This window comes from Engystomops pustulosus, chromosome 4, assembly GCF_040894005.1.
Source record: "Engystomops pustulosus chromosome 4, aEngPut4.maternal, whole genome shotgun sequence".
Taxonomy (NCBI): Eukaryota; Metazoa; Chordata; class Amphibia; order Anura; family Leptodactylidae; genus Engystomops; species Engystomops pustulosus.
This window is the reverse complement of record NC_092414.1, coordinates 144,822,002-144,834,271: the sequence shown is the minus strand read 5'-3', so window position 1 is coordinate 144,834,271 and position 12,270 is coordinate 144,822,002. Positions and strand designations below refer to the sequence as shown.

The 12,270-nt window shown below is 46.3% G+C and overlaps 1 protein-coding gene across 1 annotated transcript in view; it reads left to right on the top strand.

The window, feature by feature from the left end:
* SNX1 (sorting nexin 1) overlaps window positions 1–12,270 on the top strand; it is a 40,111-nt gene that overhangs the window by 1,691 nt on the left and 26,150 nt on the right. The window contains exon 2 of the mRNA XM_072147943.1: window positions 3,706–3,808. Within this exon, the coding sequence (XP_072004044.1) occupies window positions 3,706–3,808 (103 nt within the window). The remainder of the gene's footprint in view (window positions 1–3,705; window positions 3,809–12,270) is intronic.

Below are 12,270 nucleotides of genomic sequence, written 5' to 3'. Positions count from 1 at the left end.
AAAGACTGAGGCACTCACTCCTGTAGCCATTCAGGAAGCATTAGAAACCAGACGCCATCATCTGACGCCTATAGATTTTGCCGGGGAGATGGTTAGACCTCAAATGTTGCTTTGCAAATCTGCATCAATAAGTGACTTAGATAAAGAAATTTCTGCTGCAGATTTTTTTCTGCAATGTGTGAAAAGGAATATCATCAATCCCATACACTACAATGCTAGTGCATCACACTACAGATTTACCGCGTGGCATATCCACCTGTTATACTAAGATATGCAAATATCCAGAATGATTGTGTGGGACAATAAACCAAACACTGCTTCTAATGTGCCCTAATGTCCCAGATAGTCCTTTACTTTTTTATTCTTAGGGCTCATTCACACAATCGTAATGGCAACCAATATGCTGCTGCATATCGGTCCGCATTGACGTCTATGGCACCTGGACACAGTGACTGTGCACTGCGAGATATGTGACTTGTGACTTGCTGAGAGACATGTGACTTGCTGAAGAGAATTACTAAGGGTGGGGAAGCAGGTGATGGAGAGACAGTGGCTGTGTGTGACTCAGATCTGCTACATCATTAACCACTCCCTCAAGTAAGTGGGCATTGAGAGACAATCTGGCTGTTGCACTTGCTGATTCTTCACCCAAAAAAATTCAATTTTATATATTTATCTATATTATATATTTATGTTTGCATCCTAAAATGTGGCAAAAGGTAAAAAAGTTCAAGGGGGTCGAATATAAAGTATGGTGCGAAAGTGTGTGTATGTATGTGTGTGTAAAATATTTAAATATACACACAGATATTTTAAATGTCAGTTTTTTTTAAAATTGTTACATTTATATTCAGATACATATACAAGGCTATTAGAAGAGCTGTGTATGTGGCACTACTATAGAGGAGGAGATCCACTCCTTTATTGTTGCTATAAGCACTGTATGTGTGCGGGACGCTGCCTGTAAGGAACACATAAATCTGTTGTACCTTCTGCTATTTGTGGACAGTACAAATCCCCATTGTTTCTATATAAGCTTTATTTTTGGCAAGATTACAAACCGTTCTGCTGATGGAAAACATATCAGCGGGCTGCAGGAATTATCCAACAAACTACACATTCACCATCTGAAACGAATAGTCAGCTTTTCATTGACCTCCCGGAGCACATGACTTGTGTGCAGCGTCCAGAAATGACTCACAAGCCAGGAACTCGCATGGAAATTGGAGACACCTCAGTAGGTTCTCCTGAGGAAACGGCACTTACAACACAGAAAGTCAGGAAACAGTCTTGTGGGATGAGCCGTACGTTCCTGAACATCAGTACATAAGGCACAGTCATGTGATAATCTCTCATCCCTAGTAATTAAGCCATTGTTGTCAAAGATCACATGCTGTAAATGTGGGGGCTAATAAATGTTTTCCATTGACCTTAACTAGTGTAACAAACCAACAAATTGCTGCCTTACTCTCGATAGAGCTAATGGTAGGTTCAAAGATGTTCAAGGATGTCTACAACATCTTCTGCAAGTAATAGCAACAAAAAAAGCAAATGTTTTTTTGTTTTAGTTTAGTATTTTATTGCCCTTTATTGATGTATACTCTTCTGTTAAATTTGCGCTAAGAACTGCAAGAAGGTTACTTTTTTTTTTTTGTAGAATAAAACTTAAAAAAGCTGAAGAATGTGGCAATGGATGTGACAGCGTGTTGTTGGTTTAGTGACTCAGTGACCGGTGCCCTGTCGCATCCAGTTAGTTTCAGCTGTAAATTGTGGTGGGTTTAGCAATCAGTGTTAACCTGCGCTGCCTTCACCTCATGAGTCCCCGTTTTTTTCCTGTTATATATTTAGGTTGCAGATAATGGGCTACATAGTTTACAAGATAAATCTCTAGCAGATATAATAAAAATAAATTTCCATTATAAACCAAAATGGATTCCATCCAATGAGATTGTAGGGAAATGGGTGAAAAATGTAACACTGTGTTGCAAAAAAAAAAAATACACCATGGATTGTGTGTAGCATTGCAACTAAGCTCCATTCATGTCTACACAACTGAGCTGCAATACCAGCACACTCCATGGTCAGGTGTGGAAATGTTTTTGTTTTTGTCACTGTTTTTGGAAGAAAGTATCCATGTTTTTCAACCACCAAACGATTCCTTTAAAATTAAGTGAGGGTTAAGAATGTTAAAGCCCTTTAAATATAATTTTTGTTCAATAAGAACTCAATTAAAATTGTTGTAAAGCTCTGAGGTAAATTTTGTATTTCAAAATAATGAAGTGCGAGTAAATGTTGGGATATATTGTATAAGGTCCCATGCACACGAAAGGGACCTATAGATGGCTATGGTGCCAGGCTAGGTACGGTTAGAACAAAGTGTGCTCATTCTCTGCCCACAAAAAAGATAGAGCTTGTTCTATTTTTAGTCATAACAAGGGCCTGTTTGGCATGATTGCCTTTGGAGAGGCGAGGGGTGAGTAGTGCTAATTTCCCCCCTAATTTTACCTGGTACCCCATGACTCTCTACTTTCTGCTGCAGAGATGAGCAGAGTGTGTGCGACTTTGACCATAGATGGAGGTGGCCCAGACTGAGAGCAGACTGCGGGTCCATGAGAGTGGAAAACAATCAATATGTAAAATATGAATACAATTGATTTCGACAGAGACGTATATGTGTGCTCTGCCTGAGCACAATGTGGGATGTCATCAGGCGGTGCCAGCGCCGCATCATGCAATGTGTTGGGAGAGAGCACATGGAAGAGATATGCCTCTATTGTTGGAAAAAAAGGGAGAAGAGGGAAGTCGCGAGGATCACTTTAAATATTGTTTTGTATTTATTTTTTTTATGTTGAGAGGCTCTATTAGTTAGTCAAGGGAGGCTGCGGCTGGCGCAGAATATATATAAGGGGAGGCTGCTGGACTTTTCATTAGTGAGGGGAAGCTGCAGTATATTAATAAGGGAGGATGTGGGTGGACATAACACATACAAGAGGAGATATGTGCTATTAATGTGTGGGGCTGCTGCTGGATAGTATAAATATATGGTATGGGGTTACAGGTGTGACACTATTTTGTACTCCAGTAATTAATAATTTAAACAACTATGAAAAATAGTTAATCAACACAACACAAACAAATGCTATGTTCTGTGTCTCTAGCCAAATCTGACCTGTTCTTGTTTCACTGTGAGGGGAAGCAATATGGATTTGAGCATTGCTAGCGCCCAGGTGCTCCTGTACGTAACGCTACATCCAGGTGAGCAGACATTTTGAGCACTTGGACGTACCGTTACATCAGGGTGATTGTGTCAACAAAGCGGACTGCCTAGATCCTGCTCCAGGCTGACAGACGGCTGGGTATTTGCTTTATAAAAAAAAAAAAAAATAATCCAAAACAAAAGGAGGAATTGTTGACCAGAGAGTAAATATACATGCATTTTACGATCTACCAGGCACATGTGGCTATATTTTATTAGCAGTAACTATACCAGCTCCTTGGCATGGCATCGCTTCTCGGCTTGTTGGCTTGTCTAACCAGTAAAACAGAAATCTAATACTGGATACATCCTAGAGCTAATATGGAAAACCTGCTACTCAGATCCGGTTTGTAACCTAAGCAGCCGGATTGGGGAAGGTTTTGCCTGGGCCCTGTTATAATACTTGTCTACAGTCTGCCTGGTTCCTTCAACTTACACTTATATTTCAGAGCAAAGAAGTGATTGCTCCTCCGCCCCAAAAAGAAGTGGTCCAAGAAACCTCCCGGGAAAATGGACTGTTCCTGGATGACGATGACCAGGATTTGTTTGCAGGTATATGTAATAAATGTTGTAAAAGTAAATTGCAATATTTTCCTTTCAAAATATAAAAACCCAATAAGACAATTACTCTTGTTGTTTCCCTATGTTTGTCCCACTGTTGATGATTGAGTCTTTGAGTGTCTGATTCCCGGACACTGCCCACCACCTTGCTGGCTGACCTGATGCATTGGACTTTATTAGAGGACAAAACACTAATACAGCGCGAATAGTTGCCACAGGAACCACAGAATACCATCATTTTATTATAGGGTAGAATTTACAAACTGCGGAGGGATCTACTTACTTGGGTCCATAAATGTAACATTACAACAGTGGTTCTTAACCAAGGTTGAGGTACCGAACCCACAATTTTCATATGCACATTCACCAAACCCTTCTTTGCTGATAAATCAAATATGTGTGTCTCGACGTCCGTGGCGGAGGCTCCGCAGAACCCCTTAGACCGACTCACCGAACCCCGATAGAACCCTGGTTAAGAACCACTGCAGCCATTGATGCAGCATTGATGATGGCTATGCAGCCATTTTTAGTCAAAAATTCACTCAGAGCCCCAGAGTACTGTAATAGGAAAAGACTGGATGATGATTTCTTTTTTTACATCTAACCAACAAAATAACGTGAACAACTATAACAGCTGAAGCCATCACCGTTGTAAATGAGCCTTAAATAGACACTAAGGGGGTGATTTATCATAAGTCTCTTAGAGCAGAACTGCCCATGGCAACCAATCACAGCTCAGCTTTCATTTTCCCACAGCCGTTTATAAAATTAAAGCTGAGCTCTGATTGGTTTTCATGGCCAACTTTAACAGTTTTACCTCAGAAACTTGATGATAAATCGGCCTCTAAATTTTTAACCAACTTTGCATAAATCAATAGTACAAGTAAATATAAGGACTTTGTAATCTATCTCACCTGGGTATAGTTTTGTGCTCTACTTTCTTTTTAAAATGAGTTTGTCTTGGAAGGAAAGTGGACAGAAGGTCATTGAGGCGTCAGATTAAGTAGAAGCGTGATGGAGAGGGTGAGGGGGAGCAGTGAGCCCCTTCACTGCTTTCACTGCGGAAAATTCTGAAAACCATTATGTAATGTCCTAACTAGAGATGAGCGAACATGCTCGTCCGAGCTTGATGCTCGGTCGAGCATTAGGGTACTCGAAACTGCTCGTTGCTCGGACGAATACTTCGCCCGCTCGAGAAAATGGCAGCTCCCGCCGTTTTGCTTTTTGGCGGCCAGAAACAGAGCCAATCACAAGCCAGGAGACTCTGCACTCCACCCAGCATGACGTGGTACCCTTACACGTCGATAGCAGTGGTTGGCTGGCCAGATCAGGTGACCCTGGGATAGACTAGCCGCTGCCCGCGCTGCTCGGATCATTCTGTGTCTGGATGCCGCTAGGGAGAGAGCTGCTGCTGGTCAGGGAAAGCGTTAGGGTGTTCTATTAGCTTACTGTTAGGCAGGAGTGATTCTCAAAGAACCCAACAGCCCTTCTTAGGGCTACAATAACGTTCTACTTTTTTTATTTTAATTTGCATCTAGTACCATTTTGTGAGGAATTAGCAGGGGGACTTGCTACCGTTGTGTTTAGCTCTTAGTGGCACACATATCCATAGCAAAGACCGAAGTGGGAAAATTTAGTAGGGGTTGGATTTCAATTAGGCACTAACTCAGTGTCATCTCATCTGGCATAGTAGTGTGCTTTGATACTTGGCTAGAAAATAGCCATAGGAGAATACAAAGAGCTTACTTACGCCTACAGTAGCGTTCTATATATTTGATTTCTGGTTGATCTGCTGGTGGCTGTACTTTCTGCAGTGCATGTACTAGCCAATTCTGAGCAATTTGTAGTGAGACTTGCGACCGCTGTGTTCTGCGCTTAGTGACGCACATATCCATAGCAAAGACCGAAGTGGGAAAATTTAGTAGGGGTTGGATTTCAATTAGGCACTAACTCAGTGTCATCTCATCTGGCATAGTAGTGTGCTTTGATACTTGGCTAGAAAATAGCCATAGGAGAATACAAAGAGCTTACTTACGCCTACAGTAGCGTTCTATATATTTGATTTCTGGTTGATCTGCTGGTGGCTGTACTTTCTGCAGTGCATGTACTAGCCAATTCTGAGCAATTTGTAGTGAGACTTGCGACCGCTGTGTTCTGCGCTTAGTGACGCACATATCCATAGCAAAGACCGAAGTGGGAAAATTTAGTAGGGGTTGGATTTCAATTAGGCACTAACTCAGTGTCATCTCATCTGGCATAGTAGTGTGCTTTGATACTTGGCTAGAAAATAGCCATAGCAATAGGATAGCATTGTTTGGTTTTAAAAACTCAAAAAAAAACAAAAAACACAAAAAAAAACAAAAAACACAAAAAAAAACAAAAAAAAGTTAAAAAAAAAATAAAGTTATAACTCTCATTTTAAAAATGTTTAACCCGAGGGCTAGGGGTAGAGGACGAGGGCGGGGACGTGGGCGTCCAACTACTGCAGGGGTCAGAGGCCGTGGTCCTGGGCGGGGTGAGACACCACCTGCTGATGAGGGAGCAGGGGAACGCCGCAGAGCTACACTCCCTAGGTTCATGTCTGAAGTTACTGGGACTCGTGGTAGAGCACTGTTGAGGCCAGAACAGTGCGAACAGGTGATGTCGTGGATTGCTGACAATGCTTCGAGCAATTTGTCCACCACCAGTCAGTCTTCCACGCAGTCCACCCATGTCACCGAAATCGCCACTCCTCCAGCTCCTGCACCTCAGCCTCCTCCCCCCCAGTCTGCCCCCTCCCAGGAAAATTTGGCATTTGAACCGGCATACTCTGAGGAACTGTTTTCTGGACCCTTCCCACAGTCACAAACCACTTGTCCGGTTGCTGCTGAGCAATTTTCCGATGCCCAGGTTTTCCACCAGTCACAGTCTGTGGGTGATGATGACCTTCTTGACGTAGTGGAAGTGTGTAAAGAGGTGTCCGACGATGAGGAGACACGGTTGTCAGACAGTGGGGAAGTTGTTGTCAGGGCAGGAAGTCCGAGGGGGGAGCAGACTGAGGGATCGGAGGATGATGAGGTGACAGACCCAAGCTGGGTTGAGAGGCCGGGTGAACACAGTGCTTCTGAGACGGAGGAGAGTCCTCGACCAGAACAGGTTGGAAGAGGCAGTGGTGGGGCCAGACGGAGAGGCAGGGCCAGAGCTGGTGCATCAGCGCCAAATGTGTCAACTAGTGAAGCTCCCGTGGCGAGGGCTCTTGCGGCGAGGGCTAGATCTTCAGAAGTCTGGAGGTTCTTTAAGGAAACACCGGATGACCGACGGACTGTGGTGTGCAACATTTGCCAAACCAGGCTCAGCAGGGGTTCCACCACTACTAGCTTAACTACCACCAGTATGCGCAGGCATATGAATGCTAAACACCCCACTCAGTGGCAACAAGCCCGTTCACCTCCGGCCGTGCACACCACTGCTCCTTCCCCTGTGTCAGCTGCTAGTCAGCCCCCTGCCCAGGACCCTGCCACAAAAACCCCATCGTCGCCTCCACGATCCTCCACAGCATCCACCAGCGTTCAGCTCTCCATACCCCAGACGCTGGAGCGGAAACGCAAATATAGTGCAACCCACCCGCACGCCCAAGCCCTTAATGTGCACATCTCCAGATTGCTTAGCCTGGAGATGCTGCCCTATAGGCTAGTAGAGACCGAGGCCTTTCGCAACCTCATGGCGGCGGCCGCCCCTCGGTATTCGGTCCCCAGCCGCCACTACTTTTCCCGATGTGCCGTCCCAGCCCTGCACCAGCACGTGTCAGACAACATCATCCGTGCCCTGACCAACGCCGTTTCTGACAAGGTCCACCTGACCACGGACACGTGGACGAGTGCTGCCGGGCAGGGCCACTATATATCGCTGACGGCACATTGGGTTAACTTGGTGGAGGCTGGGACCGAGTCTGACCCTGGGGCTGCTCATATACTGCCGACGCCGAGGATTGCGGGGCCTACCTCGGTCCAGGTGTTTCAGGCCTACTATGCCTCCTCCTCCTCCCACCCCTCCTCCACCTCCTCCTCCGAACTACCATCCGTGGGCACGGCGCCATCAGTCGGTAGCTCTAGGCACAGCAGCAGTGCCGTCGCTAAGCGACAGCAGGCGGTGCTCAAACTGCTGAGCCTAGGCGACAAAAGGCACACCGCCCAAGAGCTATTACAGGGCATCACGGCGCAGACTGATCTGTGGCTGGCACCGCTGAACCTCAAGCCGGGAATGGTTGTGTGTGACAACGGCCGTAACCTGGTGGCGGCTCTGCAACTCGGCAGACTAACACATGTGCCATGCCTGGCCCATGTGTTAAATCTGATAGTTCAGCGTTTCCTCAAGACATACCCCAATCTGTCTGATTTGCTCACGAAGGTGCGCCGCATCTGTGCGCATTTCAGGAAGTCCAGCCCAGATGCTGCCACTCTCAGGGCAGCGCAGCGCCGCCTCCAACTGCCCGCTCACCGACTGTTGTGCGACGTGCCCACGAGGTGGAATTCAACACTGACCATGTTATCCAGAGTTTACCAGCAGCGCAGAGCGATTGTAGACTGCCAGATGTCAACTTCCACCAGAACTGGTAGTCAGGTCAGTCAGCTTCCTCAAGTCTACAATGAGGAGTGGACGTGGATGTCTGATATCTGTCAGGTGCTGAGTAACTTTGAGGAGTCAACACAGATGGTCAGTGGCGATGCCGCCATCATCAGCCTCACCATCCCGCTGCTTGGCCTGTTGAAAAACTCTCTGGTCAGCATGAAGTCGGAAGCTTTGCGCTCGTCACAAGAGACAGGGGAAGAATATTCCCTTGTTGATAGCCAAAGCACCCTCAGGTCTGTTTCTCAGCGCATATCGGAGGAGGTGGAGGTGGAGGAGGATGAGGAGGAAGAGGAGGAGAATGTTGGCGAGACACAAGAGGGGACCATTGTTGAGTCCTTCACTGTTCAGCGTGTATGGGCAGAAGAAGAGGAGTTGGAGGAGTTGGAGGAGGAGGAAATGGACAGTCAGGCCAGTGAGGGGAGTGAATTCTTACGCGTTGGTACTCTGGCGCATATGGCAGATTTCATGCTAGGCTGCCTATCCCGTGACCCTCGCGTTCAAAGAATTTATTCCAGCACCGATTACTGGGTGTTCACTCTCCTGGACCCACGGTACAAGCAAAATCTTCCCACTCTCATCCCTGCAGAGGAAAGGAGTGTGAGAATGCATGAATACCAGCAGGCCCTGGTGCACAAGCTGAAACAGTATTTCCCTTCTGACAGCGCTAGCGGCAGAGTGCGTAGTTCTGCGGGACAAGTAGCGAGGGAGAGTAGGCGAGCAGGCAGCTTGTCCAGCACTGGCAAGGGTACGCTTTACAAGGCTTTTGCCAGCTTTATGTCACCCCAGCAAGACACTGTCACCTGTCCCCAGTCTCGGCAGAGTAGGGCTGATCTTTACAGAAAGATGGTGAGGGAGTACGTAGCTGACCATACCATCGTCCTAAATGATCACACAGCTCCCTACAACTACTGGGTTTCAAAGCTGGACATGTGGCACGAACTGGCGCTGTACGCCTTGGAGGTTCTTGCCTGCCCTGCCGCTAGCGTCTTGTCCGAGCGGGTTTTCAGTGCAGCTGGTGGCATCATCACCGATAAGCGTACACGCCTGTCGACTGACAGCGCTGACAGGCTGACGCTTATTAAAATGAATAAAGGCTGGATTTCTCAGAATTTCCAATCTCCACCAGGTGAAGGAAGCTCAACCTGAATAATTGATCCACTCCTCCTCCTCCTCATTTTCCTCCTTCTCCTCCTCTTTGTACAGTAAAGCAGAGGAAAATGGCTATTTTTTGACAGGGCCCACTGGCTCTTGCTATAGTACTTCATGCATTTAATTTTTCTGGAGGGCCACCTACCCGGTCCTCTGTTTGAAACAATTTTTGTGAGTGCCACATACAGGCACTCAATCTATTCCATTTTACTGCAGGGCCACCTACCTGCTCCTCTGGTTTGAAACATTTTTGGGACTGCCACATACAGGCACTCAATCTATTCCATTTTACTGGAGGGCCACCTACCTGCTCCTCTGGTTTGAAAAATTTTTGGGACTGCCACATACAGGCACTCAATCTATTCCATTTTACTGCAGGGCCACCTACCTGCTCCTCTGGTTTGAAACATTTTTGGGACTGCCACATACAGGCACTCAATCTATTCCATTTTACTGGAGGGCCACCTACCTGCTCCTCTGGTTTGAAAAATTTTTGGGACTGCCACATACAGGCACTCAATCTATTCCATTTTTGTGGAGGGCCACCTACCCGGTCCTCTGTTTTAAAAAATTTTTGGGACTGCCACATACAGGCACTCAATCTATTCCATTTTACTGGAGGGCCACCTACCTGCTCCTCTGGTTTGAAAAATTTTTGGGACTGCCACATACAGGCACTCAATCTATTCCATTTTACTGGAGGGCCACCTACCTGCTCCTCTGGTTTGAAAAATGTTTGGGACTGCCACATACAGGCACTATCCAAATTAAATTGTCTCCATAGCAGCCTCCACACGTTGTCTCCATTGCTACCTCCAAAAGTCGTCCATATAGCTGCCTCCATACATCGTCCCTTTATCAAACGAGGTGTGTCAGGCAGAAATTTGGGTTGTTTTCATGGATTCCACATCAAAGTTGTTAACTTTGTCGCCACCCTGCTGTGTTATCCACAAAATATACTGGCAAACTTTTACCATTTAGGGATATTATTTCAGCGCTTCTTGCGCATCTGTTTACATTCCCCTCACCCGGCATATCCTAAACTTATAAGAACGCTACTACACTTGATCTTATACAAAAGGTTCTTAGAAGTGCTGTTTGGGGAGTAGCCTAGAGACAGGGGCTTGGATTGGCGAAAGCTCGCCTGGCAGCGGAGCGCCAGCTCCATGCGCTTCTTGCGCATCTGTTTACATTCCCCTCACCCGCCATATCCCAAACTTATAAGAACGCTACTACACTTAACTTGGTGCAGGCTGGGACCGAGTCTGACCCTGGGGCTGGTCATATACTGCCGACGCAGAGAATTGCGGGGCCTACCTCGGTCCAGGTCTCAAAGGCCTACTATACCTCCTCCCACCCCTCCTCCACCTCCTCCTCCTCCGAATTACCATCCGTGGGCATGGCGCCATCAGTCGGTAGCTCTAGGCACAGCAGCAGTGCCGTCGCTAAGCGACAGCAGGCGGTGCTGAAACTGCTGAGCCTAGGCGATAAAAGGCACACCGCCCAAGAGCTATTACAGGGCATTCCACATCAAAGTTGTTAACTTTGTCGCCACCCTGCTGTGTAATCCACAAAATATACTTGCAAACTTTTACCATTTAGGGATATTATTTCAGCGCTTCTTGCGCATCTGTTTACATTCCCCTCACCCGCCATATCCTAAACTTATAAGAACGCTACTACACTTGATCTTATACAAAAGGTTCTTAGAAGTGCTGTTTGGGGAGTAGCCTAGAGACAGGGGCTTGGATTGGCGAAAGCTCGCCTGGCTGCAGAGCGCCAGCTCCATCCCAAGATCCAACTAACATAGTTGCAGCACCTTTAATCTACTACTAGTTCACTGCCTCCATAATAATAATAATCTTTATTTATATAGCGTCATCATATTCTGTAGCGCTTTACAAATCATAGGAAACAAATACAAATGTAATGTAACAGAGCACAACATTTGTATGGAACAACAGGAGTGAGGTCCCTGCTCGCCAGAGCTTACGGTTTATGAAGATGATGGGGTAACACGAGGTAAAAGAATATTTAATGGTCAAGCCATTCTTCTTAGGGAATAGAAAAAAATATAATAAATGGAATTGCTGTCGCTTGAACCACTCAGCCGTCATCTTATATACCAGGTCCAGGGTGAATGGGACTGCAGAGAAGTCTGGTGCCTGTTGGTTGCTGGATAACAGATGGGAGGACGACACAGGACGGGTTAGTAGAAGAGTTAAAACTTCATGCAGTTAATGAGTGTTATAGGCTTGCCTAAAGATATGGGTTTTAAGAGCACGTTTGAAACTTTGGAGGTTAGGTATTAGTCTGATAGTCCGGGGCAGAGCATTCCATAGAATTGGTGCAGCTCTAGAGAAGTCTTGGAGACGCGAGTGGGAGGTCCGCACTAGGGTAGAGGTTAATCTAAGATCACTGGCGGATCTAAGAGCACGGGTTGGGCGATAGACTGAGATAAGAGAGGAGAGGTAGGGGGGTGCAGCATTATACAGAGCTTTATGGATGAGGGTTATTATTATTTTAAACTGTATTCGAAAGGAGACTGGCAGCCAGTGCAGCGACTGGCATGAACTGTAAGCATACATGGTCCCCTTATCAAACGAGCTGTGTCAGGCAGAATTTTGGGTTGTTTTCATGGCTTCCATGTTAACTTTGTCGCCACCCTGCTGTGTAATCCACAAAATATACTGGCA